Source organism: Coffea arabica, chromosome 7e (assembly GCF_036785885.1).
Source record: "Coffea arabica cultivar ET-39 chromosome 7e, Coffea Arabica ET-39 HiFi, whole genome shotgun sequence".
NCBI classification, from domain to species: Eukaryota; Viridiplantae; Streptophyta; class Magnoliopsida; order Gentianales; family Rubiaceae; genus Coffea; species Coffea arabica.
In genome coordinates this window covers 833,121-854,904 of record NC_092323.1, presented here as the reverse complement: position 1 = coordinate 854,904, position 21,784 = coordinate 833,121, and the positions used below count along the sequence as shown (strand labels likewise).

Genomic DNA, 21,784 nt, shown 5'->3' with positions numbered 1-21,784 from the left:
TATACGTACTCTGGCTTTGACGGCTATCAATACCCACCATTTTCTTCCATTTACTTTGACTTATTAATACTTCTGTTTTTCAGCCAACCAAAAAAAAAAAAAAAAAAGAATTCATCATTGGTCACAAAGAATTTTGATACTATGAATTTTTGAAAAAAAATTGCACCAAAATATTCATTTTGTGATCAATGGGATGTATAGTATTAGTGGTTAAATACCAAAAATTTCTTTTAATGCATTACATGTAAAACGGAATGGCTATATTCATGCACGATTAGTATTTTGTCATTTCTTCTGATGTTTTACAGTATGGTTAAGTCTACCTGTGTTTTTTTTTTTTAATTTTATTAACGATTCACCGTGGATGCAAATTATATTATTAATCCTTCCGGATTTTTTTTTTTTTTTTAACAGAACAGAACTTTTCGGGGTGGTGTTTACGTCCAGATCGTCTTGCACTTTACATACCAATGGCAATGGTGCGACTTAATTCATGCCATTCCGTTTTACATGTAATGCATTAAAAGAAATTATTGATCCCAGATCTTTTGCTAGTAACTAAAGCTCAGCCTAATTTTTGCAATCCGGTCGCTCACATTTAATGCTTAAACCGATTTTGGAGGCATCGACAGTTTTTTCCTCTGTTGATTGAAAAGAAAAAGGGAGGGGGAAGATATGCAAATTAAATATACCACCGACCTTGTCATTGGTGATTTGGGGTGCCTAGAATTTTGGATGATTGACGAGATCTTCTGTCGTGGAAGCAAAATGTTCCCATTTGGAACAGAAAATTAAAGAGAAGTAGAGTATCTAAGATATGGAAAGTAGAATCAATTGATTGATCTCCTCCTATATATACATAATAAGCCAGAAGAACTACTATGGTATGGGGTTTCGACTTTCAAATGAAGCGATCGAGCATAGAACGTTCACATGGAAAGTTTTTATTTAGGTATAATGGTAGGTTTCTTATACTATATTTAATGGCGATCACAAGAAATTAAGGCTAACTTTAAATCTATAAATACCATTCTCTCCATCTTTTTTTTTCTTACAAAATAATCAGTTTAGCATTCACCTCTTGATATATAGTGTTATTGTTAGAGTACGTATTTGGGCAGCGAGGGAGAAGAAGTTTCAAAACCCTCTTGATTTCGATGGCACTTCATGCTGATGCGGTAATCCCATGGTTTCCCTTTTGTTTCAGATTCCTCTTTACTCCTATATCATCGTTAGTAATATACAGTATTAAGCTTCTGATATGTTATAATAATCTACTACGATTTGAAACGATAATTTTTTTTTTTTTTATACATCCTCCCCCCTTGTTAAAGAAATATATATTTGTCCAGATCTTGAAGTTAATATAAATTTCAATAATTAATGGCTCACCGGATATTGAATTTGTGTGTTTATGATTGATTGCCTTTGGTTGGTGGGAAATCTTCCACAAAGTATTCTGCGGAAAATAATTAAACGACGGGAAGTGTATGTAGTGTGGTGTTAAGATGATGAAGCCAGTCCATGAATCCACAGATGGGTTTGTATACAAATTTTACATTTGGCTAAAAGGAGTTATGTATGTGAACTGCCTGCAACGTAACCGCATGTCTAAGTGCATGCGTTGCGCTCTATTTTAGTAACAGCGTACAAGTTCGATTATGTTCTTTTTTTTTAAAGTTTTCCTACTCAATCTCTTATTCTTGTCCAATAACCTGTTTCTCATGAAGGTTCGTTCAATACATTCATAGAGTTGTACGTGAGTTCGATGTCCAGAATCGATATAACAATTCTATTTGATGCATGCATGGTGATTCTATTTGTTTTTGACGCTGTGATACTCTTTACATAGTTTCCTTTCATATCGAAAGCTTTCACAGGTCTGTCGTTAATGCCCTGCCTGGTGATTCTATTTGTTTTTTGGCATCCGCAGAACTTTAGTTTTGTGGTAATTAAGGTAGACCCCTAGTCCAACATCATATTCACATGGAGTAGTAGAGGATGACAAAGATAAATGACCATTCTGATCTTTCATAATGTTGCTCATCTGGATCTGTACCATTAATTCATCCCAAAAATCATTCATATTCTGATCCTCCATTTGTATATTTAGGCTTGTGTTTTGAAAGTGAACCTTCGTTGTGAAGCATGCAAGATGAAGACAATGGAAATCCTCAGCTCTATAGTTGGTAATTCCCAGTTACTATATATATATATAGCGTCACAATCCAATATGCAAATATTCTTTAAAAAAAAAAACAAAAATATATCATGTTGCAGGGGTGTATTCTGTCGCCATAGATGGCGAGGAAGGGCTAGCAAAGATTTACGGCGAAGTTGACCCAAACATGCTTCTGAGGGCAATAGGAACATCCGGGAGACATGCAGAGCTGGTTCATATGGACATCAAGCATCCACAGATAAACGAAAATGCTTCATGTAGGCGTCGCCACGGCTATAATTATGATGCACTTCTGGAGAACAACCCCTGTGGCGGCGGCTATGGGCATGGGTACGGGAGGTCGTTGCCTGATCATACTAGTTGTTATGGGCACGATCAGTACTATCCTAATTCGTACAGCCACACCACAGGCGGCGGAGCGCTGCCGCAGCCAAGGCATGTTCCTTCATATCCTCGGCGAGAATATGATCCCTATGACGATGAGCGAATCAACTGCTGCTCCATCATGTGAAATGTGAAGGGCTGCATGGCTTCGCTTGATCCAGCCTCCTGGTTTCTTCTGCAGAAAGAAACGAAACTAGTGTCTACATTCCTCCCCTTCTCTATCACCATTGCCTGCCTAGAATTTGAAGTTTCATGTTGTTTCGTTTGCCCGTTCACGAGCTTTTGGCAAAATTTCGGATGGGCTCTGTTTTTATTAGTTTTTTTTTTTGGCTATTATTAGCTAGTTTATGTGAGTGATATAGGTACAAAAACTTTTAATCTATAATTAATATTTGGGGGAGGAAAGTTTTTATCTACTATCCTTTAATAGTTGTGTTTACCAATTTCGCCACCTTTATTTGTTTATTGGTTTTTAGTGCCGCCGCGCCTCTATTGCAGCAATGCAATGCCTACTACAAGAAGAAGCTCGTACACTCGAAATGCTTCCTATGGTTGGGTGACGGACTTGTGAGTCAATTTGTTGAGATCGAGTATATGCCTTCAAAATTTAGATATCTTAGATTCGAATCTCTATTCTCCTCCGTTCCTTCCATCCCTCTTCTCCTTTGATAGGACCGGAAAATAAAGGGTTATCTAGCTGCATACACACGGTGATGACTGGTTATGCTTCAACGTCTGCCTCACAAGGCAACTTAGAAATGGAAAATGATGCTTCTTCGCTACTACTGGGAATCGTGGGTGCGGGCATTCCGCTTGGGCTTCCAAAGATAAAGGTACAGAGCATCATGGGAATGTCCCTCCCTCTATGGATTTACTTTTATTACAATTTGAAGGGCGAAAACAACTTGCTTTGGTGTTGCTGTTGACCAATTTCCGGTGCGTCTGTCAACTTCAGCCGTAAACCAAGGTCTGGTCGGCTCTGCTGCATTTCCACAACTCCTTTGAGTGGTCTTAATTAGCAGTTAAAACTAATTGTTTGATGACACTTCATTCTAATAAATAAATGCCTGACACTGCATTCTGTGGATCCAATAGATAGAGGCTATTAATTCTCATGCACATAAATCTCATAGCCGCCACGAACTTGTCAGCTCCCTCTCATTCACGGGAATTTGACTATCTGGTTTCAAAACACTCCATTTCAATTTCTAAGAGGGTTGTGAAATAACTTGCTAATCTAGAAGGCAGTTTAAGGAAGAAACCAAATGAACTAATTATACAAGCTCAAAACTCCTTTCTCCTCTCCTCTCTTCTCTTCTCTAGTTTCTTTTTTTTTAAAAAAAAAAAAAGAATTTTGAGACCTTATTAAATAGAACATTTATAGATTCAACCATGAAATCGCAAGAAAAATTTATGAAATGTAGTTTCACATGAAAGTTTGAAGCAACAATCTAAAGATCCTTTAGTTAGGTATGTGCGTGAATTTTTTTTTTGTTTTACAATTTCATATTCGAGCACGTGATTTTTTCGATAGGAATTTTAAAAAATTTGTCAAGTTTGTATCAAATGTACTTAAAAATTGTAACATTCGGTATCAGATTTATTTTCGTCCAAAGCTTGAGTATTAGAGTTGCTCAAGAGACAAAAATTGGGTATCAAAACTCAAAATTGCTTATGTTTGTATTAGTTATTTTGCTATTTATGTGAATAATGATGCTAAAAAAAATGCGAATAATGGTGCTACAATTTCATAACTTATGTTTAGGGGAGGAAAGTTTCTATTCGTATATTTTAAGATTAAATCTTATATACACTGACAGTGTATACGCTATCACCGTTTGATTCATGACATGTGTGAAAAAGTTGAATTTCAAATTTAAATTTTGCACAGTTATCACTTATCCAACGCTGATAATATATATACACTGTCAGTGTAGGAAAAATTAATCCACATTTTAATGCCTTTGTTTATTTAGAGGTTTAGGTTTTGTCATTTCGACATTTTTCGATCTTTGTTTGGGTGACGCTTCTTTCGCATCAATAGCCACCACAACAAGATCCTATACTAAATGCATACGGTACTTGGGCAACAGGCTCGTCAGTCGTTTAGTTTTAGTTACTCAAGTGCGATGACTGGCTGTGCTTCAACGTCTGTCTCTCGCGGCAACCTAAGGATGGAAAATGATGCATCAACAAGAGAGTTACTGGACTTAATTAAAAGGCTGAAACAACTTGCTTTTGGGGGTTGCTGTTGATGGATTTCTGGTGCCTCTTTCAGTTTCAAGTTTCAACCCCAGACCAAGACTTGCAGCATTTCTATAGCTCAAAAAGAATATGAGTGGTCGATCTGATCAGTAGTCAAGGAGCAGTAGCTAGCAATTGGTTGAGAAGGATTGTGTAATAAATGCTTGAGTACACTTCATTTTGTGAAGCCAATAGAGGAGGAGGCTGAAGAGCTTGAGGATTCTCATTCACATAAATCTCTTGACCACGAACTTGTCAGCTCCCTCCAGTTGAGGGAAATTAATTCGAATATCTGGTTCAATTCACTCCATTTCAATCTTCACTAACCCTCCTCCGTACGCGGTATTTTATTTTAACTTTATTTCTTTTTCATCGAACAAGCTTGATTTTGATATTTTTCGTTGGAAATGATTTTGGCTGTATGCATGGTACCAGCTAGCTAGCGTAAAATGTACTGTGCCAGAATTCCACAAATTTCTATTCTCTCCTTAGCTTTGCTGATCACTGCCAAATGCCAATTTGTCGTGGTAATCCGAATCGATGGACGCTCTGGGAACGTTAGTTATCTAGTCGAATACGGGGACGCCATGTAACTATTGAGCTTTAAATCCAGAATTGGCTAAAAACATCGATCTTAGCCAATTCATTGTTTAACCATATCAGGTTAATTATGGTTTCAAAAAGTGGTCGGCTTCCATTCAACCGGGAATCATTGCATTTACGAGCACTTCAGCCAGCTCGACGCACTTAAATCATCAAGCTTCTTATCCAGGACGTCCGCCTGGATTTTGAAATGCAGCCGGCTGCCCCAGGTGAAAAATATACAAAAAAAAAATGGATGCTTCAGAATCTAGAATTTACATGCATGTTTATCAGAGTCAAATGAGAACCCTGTCGTACTCGTACTCTCGCGTGATTGGATCAATCATTGCCAAGTTCATGTGGTAATTAAGAAACGTCGTCACCTTCCTTCCATCCATGTTAGGTGGCACAAAATTTCACCATTAGCTGTCGAGTTCAATTACGGTTCTTAGTGTTAAAACATCTCATAAGTACTTGATGTTTTTTTTTGTTCAGATAAACTTGGTAGTGCTCCCGCCATTAGCATCTAATTCACCCCCCACGTATCTGGCAGCCGGGGTAAAAAACAGTGCCATACATAAAAGCAAAAAATGGACATCCATTTTATGGTGTGGGTCGTACATTTCATTTTAGTTTCAACTTGCAATCAAACGAGGTTTGCGAATGCAGAGTACGTCTCTTTTGAATGTCCGCCAATTCGGGGAGGTCTTTCTAGATCTTGCACACCTTTCCTTCTTCTGGGGTCGAGGTTATGAATGAAAACTTTTTATTCGGACCTTAAGAGATTGACCGAATTTGGCACGAGAAAAAGGGATCCCATTCCCAATCAATGGGATGGAACCTCTCCATGATTGAAATCTATGCGGAGGGGGGGTTCTGAAAATGATGGCCATTGGATCACGGCCACACCTGTCTTTTCTCCGTGAATTGTTTGGCCACCTGTGCAATTATATATTGCAAGTCCCTTTCAGTCACCGAGATCAAGCTTATCATGATTCATGTCCTCGGTTGCAACACAGTCTTCTCAATCCTTGAAAGTACGCTGTTCTGTTTTGTCACGTATGGATTCTAGGAGGGGACAGACACTAAATCCTCTAATCCATCAGCAAAACTGTGAGAATGTCGATGATCATCATCGGTTCCTTCATGAATGATATCTACTACAATTGCCTCTTGTTTTTGTGAACATACTGTTCATCTGACATGCATTTCCTGTAACTTGATATTTGATCTGTCTTGTTGGATAACAGCTGGTGATCATTTCTTAATTTCTTTTTTGGCATTGGATTAAAATACTAGCTAGTACTAGTAAAACTATCCAAGATACATGCGGATTGACTTGTGACAATATAAATGATACTACTGTATTTTAAATCTCAAACAGCTAGCAATTGAATTTCTGAAATGATATCCCTTTTTGGGTTGGTTTTTCATTTCCCCCCATTGTGTATTTGTGTTGATTGGTCCACTTGAATTTTGGGTTGCTGAAAATTACACTACAAGTTAAAATACCAAAAAAAAAAAAAATTGATCCCATTAAAGCAGGCTAAAGATTCCCCGCGAATAACCTTTTTGATTGAGGATTCCCAAACGAAAAATTTGTGAGATGCATTGCAAGCCGACCAAAACGAAAAGAAAAAAAGCTTTAATCGATGATATATTCTTGGAAAAATCGTTCAAAACGTCCCTCACATTTTACGAGATAACTTTTTTCGTTCCTCATTTTTAAATGTATAATTTTACGTCCCTTACAAATTCACATTGACTAAATTTGGTCCTTATCTAGGTTTTCGACTAGTTTTTTGTCGGAATCCACCACGTGACTTGCATGTGATCATTTTTTAAGAGCAAAATTGTCAAATTAAATTTTTACATAATTTGATTCATAGTCCCTCACATTTTTCAAAATGAATTTTTTGTCCTTAAAATATGATCACGTGCAAATCACGTGGTGAATTCCGACAAAAAAATTAGTCAGAAACCTAAATAGGGACCAAATTTGATCAATGCGAATTTATAAAAGACGTAAAATTATATTTTTAAAAGTAAGGGACGAAAAAAATTATTTTATAAAATGTGAGGAACGTTTTAAACGATTTTTCCTATATTCTTTGACTAAGCACGTCAGGTGAAGGCTGGTAACTGTGCAAAAATTCCAGGTGTCCAAACTTCAAGTACGATCCGCTGTATCTGTGATTGATTAACGGTAGACATAATTATTTAACATCCATCATTTCGCTTTAGAACTCAATCAGACCCACTAATGTTAATTATTTCAACCTGTGTATATGTTTTTTGTTTTCATGTGGTCGTATGTGTCTCCGGTCGCCACATCATACCAATCATCAACTCCTCCTCCAGAATCCTTTTTCCATAATTGCTCGCCGCTAAGTGACGTTGATCAGAACTAAAGCAAGTATTCAGTTCTCTGGCATAATATACGGCTTGTTATTTAACAATGATAAACAATCCCAATTCAAATATTCTCTCGAGTTAGGCATTGAAAGATTTATTGGCAGAATTTTAAAGGTTGCTGTCTATTAGCTAGAGTACTGAGCAATTAATTATCCGCCCAGGTGTGCGTAAAAAAGAGATTTGAAACAGGGAAATTATCTGATAGGGCTAAATCCATATGTTAGGATCAGAAAAACTGGTTTATTCTCGGTGTTCAAGGGATTTCTAGCTAGTAACAAGAAGCAGGGTATCGTTGAGCTTTGACCTTTAAGAAGCTGCAGAGAGGTATACACCGCTTATCGATAATGATTGACTTTCATGTAGAAAGTACGTCCCAATTATTATTAAAATTAAGTTTCTGGATACTTGGTTCGTAGGGATTGGCGTGCGGTGCTTACAAGGAAAGGAACTGTACGATATTCAATCGTCGAGGACAACTTGGAGATTTCCCATGGAATTTTTCCAAGTTTTTAATCAGATTTCGTAACAAAATCTTTTTGATAACGTATTCACACTCCCCAATCCCCACTAAACAACGTTGTGCAAGAACGCAGACTTGACAGTAACATCAGGCTAATCTACCTCGCAAATTAACATGGAATTGACCAACTAAGGAACTGCACATACCATGCACAGACTAACTAATTTCATCTAATTAAGTCATGAACAATAAGACTGATACAGGATGAAGACCTGCTATTGCTGCTGAAATAATTAACATGCATAAGGGCACACAACGATTTACAAAGGAGAAGGAAAAATGGAAAATTTTTTGGTAACTAATTATATGATAGTAGATGTTACTGTCTACTGTTGCTGCCATGATTACTTCACCACCACCAGCTGCTGTTGAGCTTCAATCCTGAGTTCTTCCTTCATTTTCCTGATGAAATCGTCGAACTTCTTGTTTAACTCTTCTGTACTCAGCTTCTCCAGTCCGCGTTTTTCTTCCTCCTCGTCTTCCACCTGCACTTCTTCTCCCAAGTGAATTCCGCCAGCCTCCAAATTTTCTTCATTCTCCTGACGGTGCGTTTCTTCCAGGGTATAGTAGGTTCTAATTTCTTCAGCTTCTGCTTCAGTACTTTCTTCCGGCTGCTTTAAGGGTGCTCCGCGTTCCAGCTCTTGTTCTTCATGATCTTCATCGATCAAGATTAAGTGATCTCCTCCCCGCTCTTCTTCAAAGCGGGGATCATCTTGGCTCCCTTGGTCCTCTACTTTCAGAGTTTCTTCATGATCATTTTCCATTTCTTCTACTTGAACAACTGCATTTGGAATTGGCTCTGCCAACCACTCTACGTCCTCCTTCGACTCCTCAGGTGCACGCGGCCCATCTGCAATAACATGATTCTCTGCCATGTCAAACCCCTTAGATGGAGAAGAAACCAAGCCCGCAGATGTGGTTGCTACGGCCATTAAGATCCCATTGCATATGAGGAATATCCAGCTTTTGTCCAAGCCGTGAAAGGAGATAGCTGATATGTAGTACTTCAAAGAATTTAGCATGAAACAGCACCATGATGAGCGGTGGGAACAGTAGATGAAGGTAAACACCGAAATTGAGAGTAAAAACTGGGTCACGGTCCTTAGAGTCCGAGGGGTGATTGGTTGATGATGAGTTAAACTCTCCAAGTTATAATACTCCATTTCCTCATCTAAATGCAAGAAATTGTACTCCTCCTTAATACGATGACAATCTCTAGAGAGAAGACAAACGTTGGCTCTAGCTAGTTTCTTGATTGAGAAGGAGGTAGAGAAGTTGAAGCTTTTAATTTGATAGGAGATGGGCTTCTCCCTTTAATTTATAGGCGTTACTAGCTATATGTGTATTTGCGGTGCGGCCCTTTGGTATCACTTAGTTTCTTGGTAGCATTTCGTTCTGTGCAATTTGATTTGACAAAAATAGCCTTGGATAAGGATAGGAAAATGAATGGGTTATTCAATTGGAGGACCTGTAATTTTCTGGATACTAGTAGGGTTTAGAATTGCTAGTACTACTTGCTAGTACTAGTACTAGTAATTAATTAAGGGGATCCAACCGCCCCCAAAGAGAAGTGTGTGGATGGTTTGAGATTGCCTGTTGCCATGTGGAAGGGGTAATCCATGTGGGCATTTTACTCGAATATATCGTCTTCTTCAAGTGTTTAGCTGTCCTCCTCCAACCGAGTTGTAAGGTAAGAGCGATCCTCCTCATGTTTATCAAATCTGAAGTTGACTGCATTTCAGATGGACGAATTCTGCCCACCTACTTCACTACTGTCTAAAAACGTTGGGATGGTGATTGAATTGATGGTGCCTTTGGGGCAATAAATAAATACGTGTATTTAAGCTGGAGTGATACAAATGAGTTGAAGTATACAAGGCTCAAAAAAAAAAAAACAAGAGAGAGACACTATTAAGATTAACTAGATTAGTCCACCTGAAAAATGAAATCAACTACGTACCCTCAAGTTTCTAGGAACATGATATCGCGCGGTCGTAGTTTGTTTCGACCATCACTACTAGATATTACTCCCTCCCTTTTTTTATAACTGACGTTTAAGGTTTTGCACACTAATTAAGAAAAGTTTTTCATTGCTTAAATCTGTACACTACTTTTCTTTTGTACCCTCATTAATTGTCCAATTCACCCATATTTTCTCTCACTAGAGTACTAAATGGTGCTGTTTTATTATGCCAAAAGCAATAATTACTTGGGTTGTTACAAAGAGAGAAACAATAATTACTAGGAGTAGTAATTAAGAACCCTGTATTGGAGAAGAGAGATAAAAGGGTAAAATTGTGAAAAAATAATTAATACTGTATGGGGATAATAAAATGACAGATAAAAGTACATTAGCGCAAATTTCTTAAACGTCAGTTATGAAAAAAGGGAGGGAGTATCTAGCAGGCAGGGCTCGATCGAGAAGGTTATAAATGGTGAAAAATTAGTCCTTCAGTGATGCAAAAAAGAACCGGTAAAATGCATCTTCCTGATTATTGATCACCAAGTTTTCTCCCAAAATACAAGCACTAAAATGAGGGATATATCCTACCTTTTTTCTATTATTGGGCTGTCTTCTTCTTGGACGGTTTAACTTCTTATATCTTGCCTACCCCTTTTTAAGTGCCACGGGGTGAATCGTTTTCCACAGGCAAAAGCATTCCACAAACTTGCAATTAAGTTGCAACTGACATAATAGCAATTAGCAACTCGAATTCTGGGCACAACCAACAAATATGTTGGGGGTAGATGGCTATTAATTTTGGTAGTGTGTGCAACTTTTGGACCTCAAATTGATACCTTTTCAATCTAAATATTTACACACTATATCATGAGTTCATGATTTTAGGTGAATAATCGTTGGCCTAACTCATTATTGTTACCGGGAATTGGCAATTTGATTAATTAAGCCTTTGATCCCAATGATATATACACACGCACGCACGCACGCACCAAAATTTCTTATTCACTTCTCCCGGCGGGGCGGTGATTACAATAGCTGAGTAACTACTTTTCCTGCTATAAGTGGTGTGTCTGTGTGAATGAGTTGTAGTACAAATTACTAGTAACTGATCTGTCCTTGCAACCAAGTTGAACGTAATTTTACATTTCTATGCTTAATTTTTTTTTTTTTTTTGGGTTACTAATAGCTGCTTCCTCTGTCCCACTTTGATAGTCCTGTTTTCCTTTTTCGTCTGCCCCAAATTATAGTCCACTTTTCAATTAAAAAATGTAGTTGTATTTTAATTTTTCTAAAATACCCTTATTCAATGTAAGTTGTTGTTACTATAAACCTACCCCATTTAACGAGAGTTTATTCTTTTTTTACCATCAATTCAAGTTCCCATAAAGTTATACTTTAATTAATGGGAGGATATTTTAGAAAAATAACTATCTAAATTGATTGTTCCAACAAAGTTAACTATTTTTTCTTAAACTGTGTGAAAAAAAAAATCGAGACTATCAAAATGGGACGGAGGGAGTAATTAATTAATAATTTACTTAACCTTACCAGTAACTTATACTTGGTTTCTACCAGCCATATTAAGAGTAATTTTTTAAAGTCACCAATAGTAATTTACTTTTGGTTAATAGTAGTCAAAGCCCTTGTAAATTTTCGATGTTCTAGTAATTGATCTTTGGTTATTAGAAGTTGAGTAATTGTTCATTTTTTTTAGAAGTTACTAGCTAACACCTATCTTTGGTTACTTCTTACCAACTACTAGATTAGTATTAGAATTAATTTTTCTTATACGATCATGTGTACTTGTGATTACTAATTAATTAGTAGTAGTGGCTTATAAAATGCTTGCTTGTGATTTGGCCACTAACAATCAAATATAGTGATTGTGTTTGGATTAGGGGTGCAAACGAGCCGAACTCGAGTCGAGCTTTGGCTAATTGAGCCGAGCTCGAGTTAATTTTGTGAAGCTCGAACTCGAGCTCGAACTCGACGAGCTCAAAATATCAAGTTCGAGCTCGAGCTCGAGTCAAATTCGAGTCGAGCTCGAGCTTAAAAAATAAAAAAATAATTATTATTATTTTATATTTTAAAAAATAAAAAATAATTATTTATTTTTAAAAATAAATAATAATAATAATTTTTTTAACAAATAATAAAATATTAAGGATATATATGTAATTTTACTATTAAAATAAAAAATAAAAATATATATAATTGAGCTCGCGAGCGGCTCGCGAGCCAACGAACTAATGTTTTTGAGCTTGAGATCGACTTAATTGACTCGAGCTCGACTCGAACTCGATATTGACGAGCTCGAGTCGAGCTCGTATTCGAGCCGCTCGCGATCGGCCCGCGAGCGGCCCGATTCGCGAAACACTCCTAGTTTGGATAGCATATTATTTGAAAAAAATTATTAAAGCATTTTTTTAATGTGATGTATATGAAATTTAAAAAATAATTTAAAAATGTCTTGATGATACAAGTAAATAAATTTTGACAAATATTTTTTTTTTGTGATTTGATATATGTGAGATGAAAAGATAATTAAGAAAATAAAAAATTGTATTAAAAATTGTAATGATGATGTAATCAAATATATTTGGGCAAACAATCTCCTGTCCAAACACATATGCCACACAATGGGCTCAGAATCCTCTACCAGCTGCTTCCCATTTCCCTCCGCAACTACTTTAATATATTTTTTTTTTCCCCTCCTTTCCTCTGTAAGCTGCAATTGTCTTCGAATTGGGCGCATGCATAAACAGGCGAAAGAAATTGAAGGCGGTTGGACTTATTAATTTGCTGTATTAATTATTTTCTTAAAAAAAAATCTGGTAATTAAGGCAATAGAAATTAAGTATGTCTTGCAAAGTATATCTTTTTGAGCCTATTGATTGGTCAGAGGCTTGTAGGACCTTCGAGTAATATTAATACTAATTCAAACGATACAAGCTCGAAAATATCTACGAGAGCAATTGGCTTCTTGCTTGCCACCCAAGAAAAGTGAATTGCTTGGCACCCAAGAAAAAATTCACGAGAGCAATTGGCTTTTATGCCGTAGTTTTCTTTACTATAAATAAAAGAAAATGCATTCAAATAGCCTTTTTGCATAGTTTGCGAGTTCTGCAAATAAAAAAAGTAGCTTGTTTCACATGAATTGGTCAACTCCCAGAACGTTTGCCAGCAGTATTATTTAAGTAAGTATCATTTTCCAAAATTAAAATTTTTCATACATAAAATTTGACTAACGAAAAAAGGATCATAAAATGTGAAATTTGCCTGTGAGGAAGTGAAATTGCCCAATTATCCACCAATGCAATTAGAGCTCATTTGACCGCCGGGGCGTTTAAGCCAATTGCTGCAGGCTTTTACCGTTTTACACCCTCAATGAAAGGCAAAGTCAGTCAAGATCCATGGGCATATTCGTCCGTGAAAATGATCCCCGAACTTTTACTCCTAGTAACATTTTTTATTCTCTACGGCAACCTTGCACTGCCTTTTTTTAATTTTTTTTTCCCCAAAAAAGAACAAAAGAAAACCCCCCTCGCAAAACCCTGCGCTAATTCCTGCTGTCGTCCTCCCGCTTCTTCCATGCTAAACCTCAAACCCTAATCGAATCTTTATCCTTCAACAATGTACTCCGTAATTCCGACTCGATCGCGAATTTTTTCACTAATTTCGAAATCTAACGGTCGTCGAGTATCTTATTCAAGTTACGCTAATGAGCCACATCGGGATCCAGAATTCATTTCCGCATCTTCTTTGTACCGCGATCCGCCTCCCGCAGGTTCCTCTCCGCCGCCGCCTCCTCCTCCCCCCGAGGTTGCCCAGAAGAAATCCTGGGGTTTTATGAAGTTCGGTCTGTTTGCCGCTATCACCGGTGGCGTTGCTACTGCTGGCTATGCCTCATATGGTTCGCTTCTGCCTAATTTTGCTATAATTTAATTAGCCATGCGGAATTTGATGGAATGTCTTTATTCCGAGAAGAAGCAAGTTGCATTTTTTTTTCTTAATTTCGACAAATTTATCTGCCATAGGATACGTAGACGTGTTTTTATGGGATTTTAGGCAGGAATGGTGAGTTGTTTGCTAAATTGTGGTGAAGATTGTCCATGTAAAAATTCGGTTCTCAGGTAAAAGCTGCATTCTCCCATGCACATGATAAAAATAGAAAATATGCATATTTTGTTTATTGCTTATGTAAATTGACGTACACGTGTTGATATGGGTGCGACAATTGGTCGATGCGAATCAGTAGGCCCCAGGTCAAGTTTAAGAGGGGTATGGGTTTGCAACGAAGCGTGGGCTGTTATGGTTTTCTCCTTGCAGATAATGTGAAGAATGAGTTAAGGTTATAAAAAGAAAAAAGGCTTATGTTTGAGGTGTTTTGTTGGTAAGGAAGGAAAAGATAAAAATGCATATTGCTGAGGTTCCTATCTTATTTTTAAATCTGGAAAATGTTTTTTGCGGATGTAAATAGTTGAATATTTGGTTCATAGGGCAAGAACGGGAGTTTGTGGTACGAGAGTATATGCTATATTACACAACGAAGAAACTGTATCGCGAACCATTTCCGTGTTAGAAAGGTTTAAAACCAAGACCTTTAGCTTGTTTGTTGTTTATTTGTTTTCCTCCGTCATGTCAGGATATCAGGCTTCGAGTATTCAATTATTGCTTGATTGGGCTAATATTCCGTATTTTATCATACCGTATTGTTGATTGGAGTATTTTCTGAAGTTTCCAAATCTTTGGGTATATCTGATTCCTGTTAATTGTTTGGGTATGCAAGAAAGATGAATTTTGAGTTTTGAGAAACTTATACAACTTTCCTGATAAAAGTCAATAGGTCCAGGGCATTTTTTAAGTTTGGGGAATCAAGCTGGTGCCTGCATGAAATGTCGTTGTGATTTACAGCCAAGGAGATTTTGACTTATCTTTTTTACTTAAAGTCGTTGATATTTTCCACAGCATATACTCTTGAAGAGGTTGCGGAGAAAACAAAGGCTTTGAGGGCTTATACAAACTACACTGTCAAGGATGATGCACCTACTTTTGATGTGAGTATGCTACTGCAATTTTGAAACCTTTCATGAAAGCAGCCGTTATATCCACTTGAGAAGCTGCAAGCCTCGCTTCCATTTTGTTCAAACACCTTTTTCTGTATCAAGAGCTGAACTAAGCCATTTAGCAGATTGAGGGAAATATTCAAGTGCTTTTATATTCTTTTCTTGGCTGTATTTCAGTTAAGTGCTTAAATACCTATCGTGGTGTTTGTGTTTACATGTATAAGTACTCTACCAAATGACAAGTACTCATTTTGAAGGAGGAAAGATAGGTAAAAGATAAGAACGTTTATGTACTGAAAGCATATAGTTTTTAATGATGAGAAAAGGTTATCTGCTGGTTTGGTGTTTTAAATGAGCATTAACTGTAACGTCACCTCAAGAGTCAATGATGAACTAGGTGCATGATATATTGGATATTGATAATTTTTTCTCACTTTCATTTTGGTTGGACATGTTATCTTAATTGCAGTAATGCCTGCATCTTTGAAGGATAATGTTCTTTTTATACTTTTTATGCAGAAATTGAAAGGATTGCTGATCTCAGGAGGAATGACAGGTGAATACAACCGTTTGTACTCTTTATTATTTGTTGTTTCAGATTGTGTTCTTTTCTCACTTAAAGCTACAAGAACGTTGAACTATTTTAATAGGGAACAGAAAATAAGCCTTTGAACCTATTTAAGTGGGATAATATATGGTGAATGTCACCTGTTGTGTTTGACATCTGGAGTCTACTCTTAGATTTTTCAGTGGGGAATTTTGGAGAAGAAAAAAGGTAACAAATTTTAATGAAACTCTTGACTAAAAACTGTTCCTATAGCTCCATACTATCTACTATTCTCCTTCAATATTAATATTCTTTATGCTCCATCGTTTTAATTTGTTTATATGTTATTTCAGTGCCTGCTAAATTAGTTGAATTCTACTTGGATCTACGGAGGTTGGCTGAAGATCAGATTCGAGTTGAGTGATTATGAACATTGAGAAATTCTGACAGTTATAGATTTGACTAGTTATTTTTATTTCCTTCTTTTGCTTTCTATTTTCCCTACATCTAATGAAATTTTGCATTGTGGTAGGATTTTTCTGAACCACCATCTGATAAGCTACTACCAGACATGCTGCCTGAAGAAAACCAGGCGCGCGTGCTCACTCTTGTTCTGGATTTGAATGAGACTCTAGTATATTCTGATTGGAAGGTAAAATTTTCAGTACTGAATAGATGATTACTAATTGTGCTATTAATGATCATATATTGGTTGATGGTGTAGCTTATAGCATTTAAGGATCAACCAGAAGACTTTAGCTATTAATGATCATATACTGTGTTCCCATTTTCTGGACATAATTTCTTCAGTAGTTGTATTGTGGTTCTTCCAGAGTTGTGTTAGAGATGATAGAGTCCATGTACCTACAAGATGGCTGGTTCTTTATCTTATCTGAACAAATAGCACGAAATGTTGTGTTTCTAGAATTCAACAAATATGGATGCTACTATAACATAATAGAAACTGAAGTCCTGTTTTGTGGTAAAGGAACTTTCCCTTCTTCATTGAGTCTCAACCTCTTGCCTCTTATACTTTTTACAATGTGCAAATCCTGAACGAATTCCCAGTATGGTAGCTGGTTTTGAGAAGGTTCTTTGTAAGTAACTAGCATTTTGGATAATAGGCTAATTAATGTTACTTACTCTTATGTATTTTGGTCTTCAAAAGCGTGACAGGGGTTGGAGAACATTTAAAAGACCTGGTGTTGATGCCTTCTTAGAACATGTTTCGCAATTTTTCGAAGTCATTGTATACTCTGACCAAACGAGTATGGTAATTTCATGTTCCTTTTTGTATTGGGTTGCTTGGTTCTGGATTATCAAATTCTGTGATGATTACTCCTGTCATTTGCAGTTTGTGGACCCTGTGGTTCAGAGATTAGACCCACAGCAAACAATATTCAGACAGAAGCTAGATAGAGTTTCAACTAGATATATTAAGGGAAAGCACTATAGAGTATGTCTATGCTCTTCTTTATCTCTTTCCCTACCCCCACCCCCCCCCCCCCCCCCCAACAAACAAAAAAAAACACACAAAAAGAAAAAATCTCTCATAAATTTTGTATATGTTGTTACTATTTCCTACATCTCATCTACATTTTCATTTTCCCTTTTCATGAAGGGAGCTACATCCTACTGCTTACTGTTACCTTGTTTTTTGATATATTATTACCAAAAAAAGAGAGGATTTGTTTAATATTCAACTGAATCAAATATAATAACTATTATGCAACTGGTTACAATATTAGGGAAAATGGTTGCCTCTTCTGAGAGCTGCTCCTATATTCTAAATTGGGTTTCTATCGATCCTATTCACTTTATTAGAACACGAAACAAAGTCTGCCAAAAGAATTCTTTTGGACTAGTTTTGGTTGTACTCTCAGAATTGCCTAGGTTGGACAACAATATGCATGTCTCAAGGTCTTCTGAAACAGAGATCTACTAGGAATCTTACTTTCTTGCACTTAGAGAAGGAAATGCAACATCAACCTGTTGTCACTCATTGCCTTCCACAAGGAAAGATTTCGAGGAATGAGCAAGTTGTTTTCTCTTATGCTGTGCATTTAGAGAAATTTAATCTAGGCCTACATTTAGAGAGGATACAATCTTCAAGCTTAAATTGTAGAGCTTCGCAAAAACAAGGCATTGAGTCCTGAGTCCAGACATTCTATCATACTGCAATGATCTGAAGTCTGTTAGTATGAATAGACTAGCTGATCAAAGTTAGTCCAGTGGTAAATAACTTGTAATTTTCCTTGTTTTGTTACATTGTCTGATCAAAGCTTCTTTTGATGGATATCACTTGGTACTCTGTGCATTCCCTGGTGGCAGGACCTCTCAATGCTGAACAGGGATCCCTCCAGAATTATTTATATGAGTGCTCATGCAGCAGAAACTACCCTTCAACCAGAAAATGCTGTACAAGTAAAACCATGGAAGGGTGAAACAGAAGACACAGCACTTCTAGATCTAATTCCATTTCTTGAATGTGAGCCTGTGTATATGCTTTCAAAAAGATACTTGTGGTTGACAATTTAGTTGAGCTTACGAAGCAGGATTTACAGTCACCTTGTTTGATTGCAGATGTTGCTAAGGTGAGACCACCTGATATTCGAGCTGTCTTAGCTTCATACAAAGGGGATGATGTTGGTAAAGAGTTCATTCAACGCTCCAAAGAGCATCAGAGGTGAAGTTTGTCTTAGCTTCACTTTCAGTTTAAAAGTTAAAACTCAAGAGTGGACGTTGCTGTTGCATCTGTTTCTCCTTGTCCGGTTATTTTTAGGCGCCCATTTGATAGGGATTCAAGTTTTTTGTAATTCAATGAATAAAGAAGAAAGAAAGAGACCCAACACAATAAAAAGAAAGAATTTTGTGGAAATCTAAATTTGCAGTTTCATGTTAGTTCATATTTATGGAAGCGTTACCATTTAATCTTGGTCATCCCGATTAGTGTCTGGGTAACAAATCTTTATTCATATTTTGATATGAAAAAGGGCGTGTCCAATTGTTCTGGGTGTGTCGTGCATTTATTTTAGACTGTTTGGCTGATGATGCTGAAAGCAGTCGTAAATTCCCTACTCGTACTTTCCTCCTTCAAATCAAGCGTACTCCTAAGGCAGATTTATTTTGTAACTTTTATGCATGATGCAGAAGTTTTGATTGCCTGGCTGATGTATTTGTTTTGTTGTGGCAGACGGATGCAAGAGCAGAAACGTAGGTTCTGGCAACGCTAAGGAATATGGTTGGAATTTATTGGAAGTGAGTGTTTGTCGGATTATGACTGCTGATGAGATACTAGTCAGTCCGTTGTGTAGTTCATTTCAGCTCGCTTGATGATTATTAAGACGATAGTCTATAATCCCTATGATCTTAGTCCATGTAGCAAGTAGAAACTTGTACGCATTTTTTGAAGGCTGCAGCATCATGGGGACACGTCTGACCGATGATTATTGTCAATTTTGAGGGGTTTAGAAAAAAGGGTGGTGGTCGTGGTTTGGGGTATGAAGAGTTGAATATAGAATGCAAGAAAGTATAGAAAAAGGAGCGGAGAGTTGAAAGAAAAGCAGAGAAATTGCACCACCGGACTTTCAGCTGCAGGGGAAATATCTTCTTCTTTGTTGGTGGGAGAAGGTAATTCTTCGCGGGTCCTCTCCATAGGGCACTGTTGTTCGTAATGTTTCATTTTGATTTTCTGTTAAATGTGGCGGAACGGGTGACGGGGCCTGCTAGGCTTTACTTTCAAGAGATCCCACGTTATATAACCTGCCACTGTTTTTTAACGGGTTTACTAACATTATTACTTGCATATGGAGTCACATAATTGCCAATTGAATTTGCATACCCAAAATGTTTCAGCCCCGGTAATTGTCGTGGTTTTGAACAAAGTAATATAATATACAACATGAACCGGTAGACAAACAGCAGTAAGAGCAATTTCTCAGCTATTGAAAAAGAAATAGAATTGGAATAACAATAATTATTTCATCTAGTGAAAAAATGGAAATACCAACCAACCATATGTTAGTGGAGACATAATTAGTCGTAACGCAGGGAAGAATGCACGTTTGCAGATGTGCTCATTGTGATCGGATTTTCTTTAATGTAGACAGGATGGTCAAAGCTAGGCAGCTATGGACTGATTTCAGCATCCTTGACGCATGCAAAATCAACATATTGGTTCGGTTGTAACGAATTCATTTAAATTGTTGGCCTTTCATGAAGCCTTACCCGTCTTTTTTCATTAATCCGGAGAATGCATCTTTATTGCAATGTTAGTGTTTCCTTATTTACACAACAAAGGAAAAGAAAAGATCTGGAGGATGCATCATAGCAACGGTTACGGCATTAACCTATCCTTTTTGGGTATATATTCTGTTCCATCTGCAAACGTAGATAACTGAGATGTGGTTTGGACGGCTTCTGACTGCAATTGTATCGCCTAGATCGTTCTCTATGCATAAAGAAGGGGGGGGGGGGAATTTTTTTTTTTTTTTTAACCACGTAATGGTTTGGTAAAGGAGGAGAAAGGGAACTCAAAATGTTTGGGAGGGAATAATAAAAAGTTATCTTTGTTCCAAAGTTGAAACGGACATTGCCAGCGAACGGTGGAGGCATCACGGCATTAAACTGATCGTGATCGTCTTCTCAAAAGAAAATGACTGACTTGTTCTTCTTGGGTGGTAGGTTGCCTACATAGCACGCCGGTTGCTGGGCTTTGATGTAATGTTTTACCGCACACTAATTTCTGGTTCCAAAGGCAAAAGGGCAAAAGATAGATTGCTTCTCAGGTCTAAACGCAGGTTGAGCTTCATGTTCTAGCTTTTCTTTGGATCAGTAATACTCCATTTATTTGTTTCTTTTTACTTTTCTTTTTCTTTTTCCATCTTTTGTCTTCTATTTGTAGGCCTATTTCACTAATTAATTTTTCAGGAGAATTCGACTTTGAGTGAAGGAAACAAAAAAAAATGAAGTGAAATGTGTGGGTTTGGGTTTTTTCTTTTACTTCGTAGAGAACTGTTAAACGTTGCGCAACTCGAGTTTACATTTTGTTCCCATTGTAATCACCACATTTGCTCACAATTAAACAAAATTTAGCGAAGTAAAGTTAAAGGAATTAGTATTACACACTTGCATTAATTGTCTACAAAGCAATAGCTTCCTCGTTTCATTTCACTGAAGAATGAAATAGAATAGTGGCAACCTTTTTGTTGCGAAGAACATTGGTAACCTTTTTGTTGCTTTTACCAAAAAAAAATGCTTCGAAAGAGAATTGGAATGCTTTGCACCATTACATATTAAGAATTTGTTTGTATTTCTACGTACCAACATTTGGAATTCAAACCACAAAAAAAAAATTTTGAATTTTAACCAATGTATGAAAGGGTAATTATAAAGAATACAGGGAAACAAAAGGAAACTGATATTCTCTGAGATATGCTGGTACTTTAAATAGAAATATTTTCTTTGAATGAGAATTGAGCGTATTTGAGAAAAAATAATTTGATTCATAAATTTCAATCACCTTTTTATCTTTTCAATTATTTTTTTATCTCACGTGCAATACATCACAAAAAATATTAAGGTAATTATCTCAAATAAATCATTCAAGTATTTTAGCAGAAAATACAGCAATTGGATTACATTCCGGGTGATTTCCAATATCCACAGGAGGAATTAATGGAAATCACGCTCCAAAGAAAAGAAAGAAGGCTGTCTTTTTTTTTTTTTTTTTTTGAAGACGATAAATCTAATCTATTCTACACTAAGAGAAAGAGGCGGACCTAAAGAGCCCAGAAATAAGTTAAAGGGGACTAAATCACCACCGAATCAGACGAGTGCACGGTACATCAACCTCAATTTTTTGAAGACAAGCCACATAAAC

At 36.8% G+C, this 21,784-nt stretch overlaps 3 protein-coding genes across 3 annotated transcripts; 2 read left to right on the top strand and 1 right to left on the bottom strand.

Moving 5' to 3' along the window:
* The first annotated feature begins 1,099 nt into the window (after nt 1-1,099).
* On the top strand, nt 1,100-2,961 carry LOC140010915 (heavy metal-associated isoprenylated plant protein 28-like). The gene is made up of 3 exons (XM_072058560.1): nt 1,100-1,178; nt 2,114-2,189; nt 2,281-2,961. Exons 1-3 carry the CDS (start codon nt 1,158-1,160, stop codon nt 2,691-2,693), a joined length of 510 nt encoding a protein of 169 aa, XP_071914661.1. The 5' UTR covers nt 1,100-1,157; the 3' UTR covers nt 2,694-2,961.
* Nucleotides 2,962-8,456: 5,495 nt separating this feature from the next.
* Nucleotides 8,457-9,631, bottom strand: LOC113688770 (uncharacterized). Its single transcript, XM_027206560.2, has one exon. The coding sequence runs from the start codon at nt 9,488-9,490 to the stop codon at nt 8,672-8,674; it is 819 nt and encodes a 272-aa protein (XP_027062361.1). The 5' UTR covers nt 9,491-9,631; the 3' UTR covers nt 8,457-8,671.
* Nucleotides 9,632-13,795: 4,164 nt separating this feature from the next.
* On the top strand, nt 13,796-19,708 carry LOC113688841 (mitochondrial import inner membrane translocase subunit TIM50). Its single transcript, XM_027206649.2, has 10 exons — nt 13,796-14,203; nt 15,259-15,347; nt 15,876-15,912; nt 16,257-16,318; nt 16,436-16,555; nt 17,072-17,176; nt 17,258-17,359; nt 18,235-18,391; nt 18,487-18,589; nt 19,097-19,708. The coding sequence occupies exons 1-10, from the start codon at nt 13,924-13,926 to the stop codon at nt 19,134-19,136; spliced, it is 1,095 nt and encodes a 364-aa protein (XP_027062450.2). The 5' UTR covers nt 13,796-13,923; the 3' UTR covers nt 19,137-19,708.
* The last annotated feature ends 2,076 nt before the right edge of the window (nt 19,709-21,784 follow it).

Excerpts from the sequence above, each read along its gene's own strand:
- LOC140010915 (XM_072058560.1), top strand. The coding sequence starts at position 1,158 with ATGGCACTTCATGCTGATGCG. Across the intron at positions 1,179-2,113 it reads TGGCACTTCATGCTGATGCG|GCTTGTGTTTTGAAAGTGAA; the intron begins GTAATCCCATGG and ends TTGTATATTTAG. Across the intron at positions 2,190-2,280 it reads AATCCTCAGCTCTATAGTTG|GGGTGTATTCTGTCGCCATA; the intron begins GTAATTCCCAGT and ends ATCATGTTGCAG.
- LOC113688841 (XM_027206649.2), top strand. The coding sequence starts at position 13,924 with ATGTACTCCGTAATTCCGACTCGATCGCGAATTTTTTCACTAATTTCG. Across the intron at positions 14,204-15,258 it reads TGCTGGCTATGCCTCATATG|CATATACTCTTGAAGAGGTT; the intron begins GTTCGCTTCTGC and ends TATTTTCCACAG. Across the intron at positions 18,590-19,096 it reads CGCTCCAAAGAGCATCAGAG|ACGGATGCAAGAGCAGAAAC; the intron begins GTGAAGTTTGTC and ends TTGTTGTGGCAG.
- LOC113688770 (XM_027206560.2), bottom strand. The coding sequence starts at position 9,490 with ATGGAGTATTATAACTTGGAGAGTTTAACTCATCATCAACCAATCACC.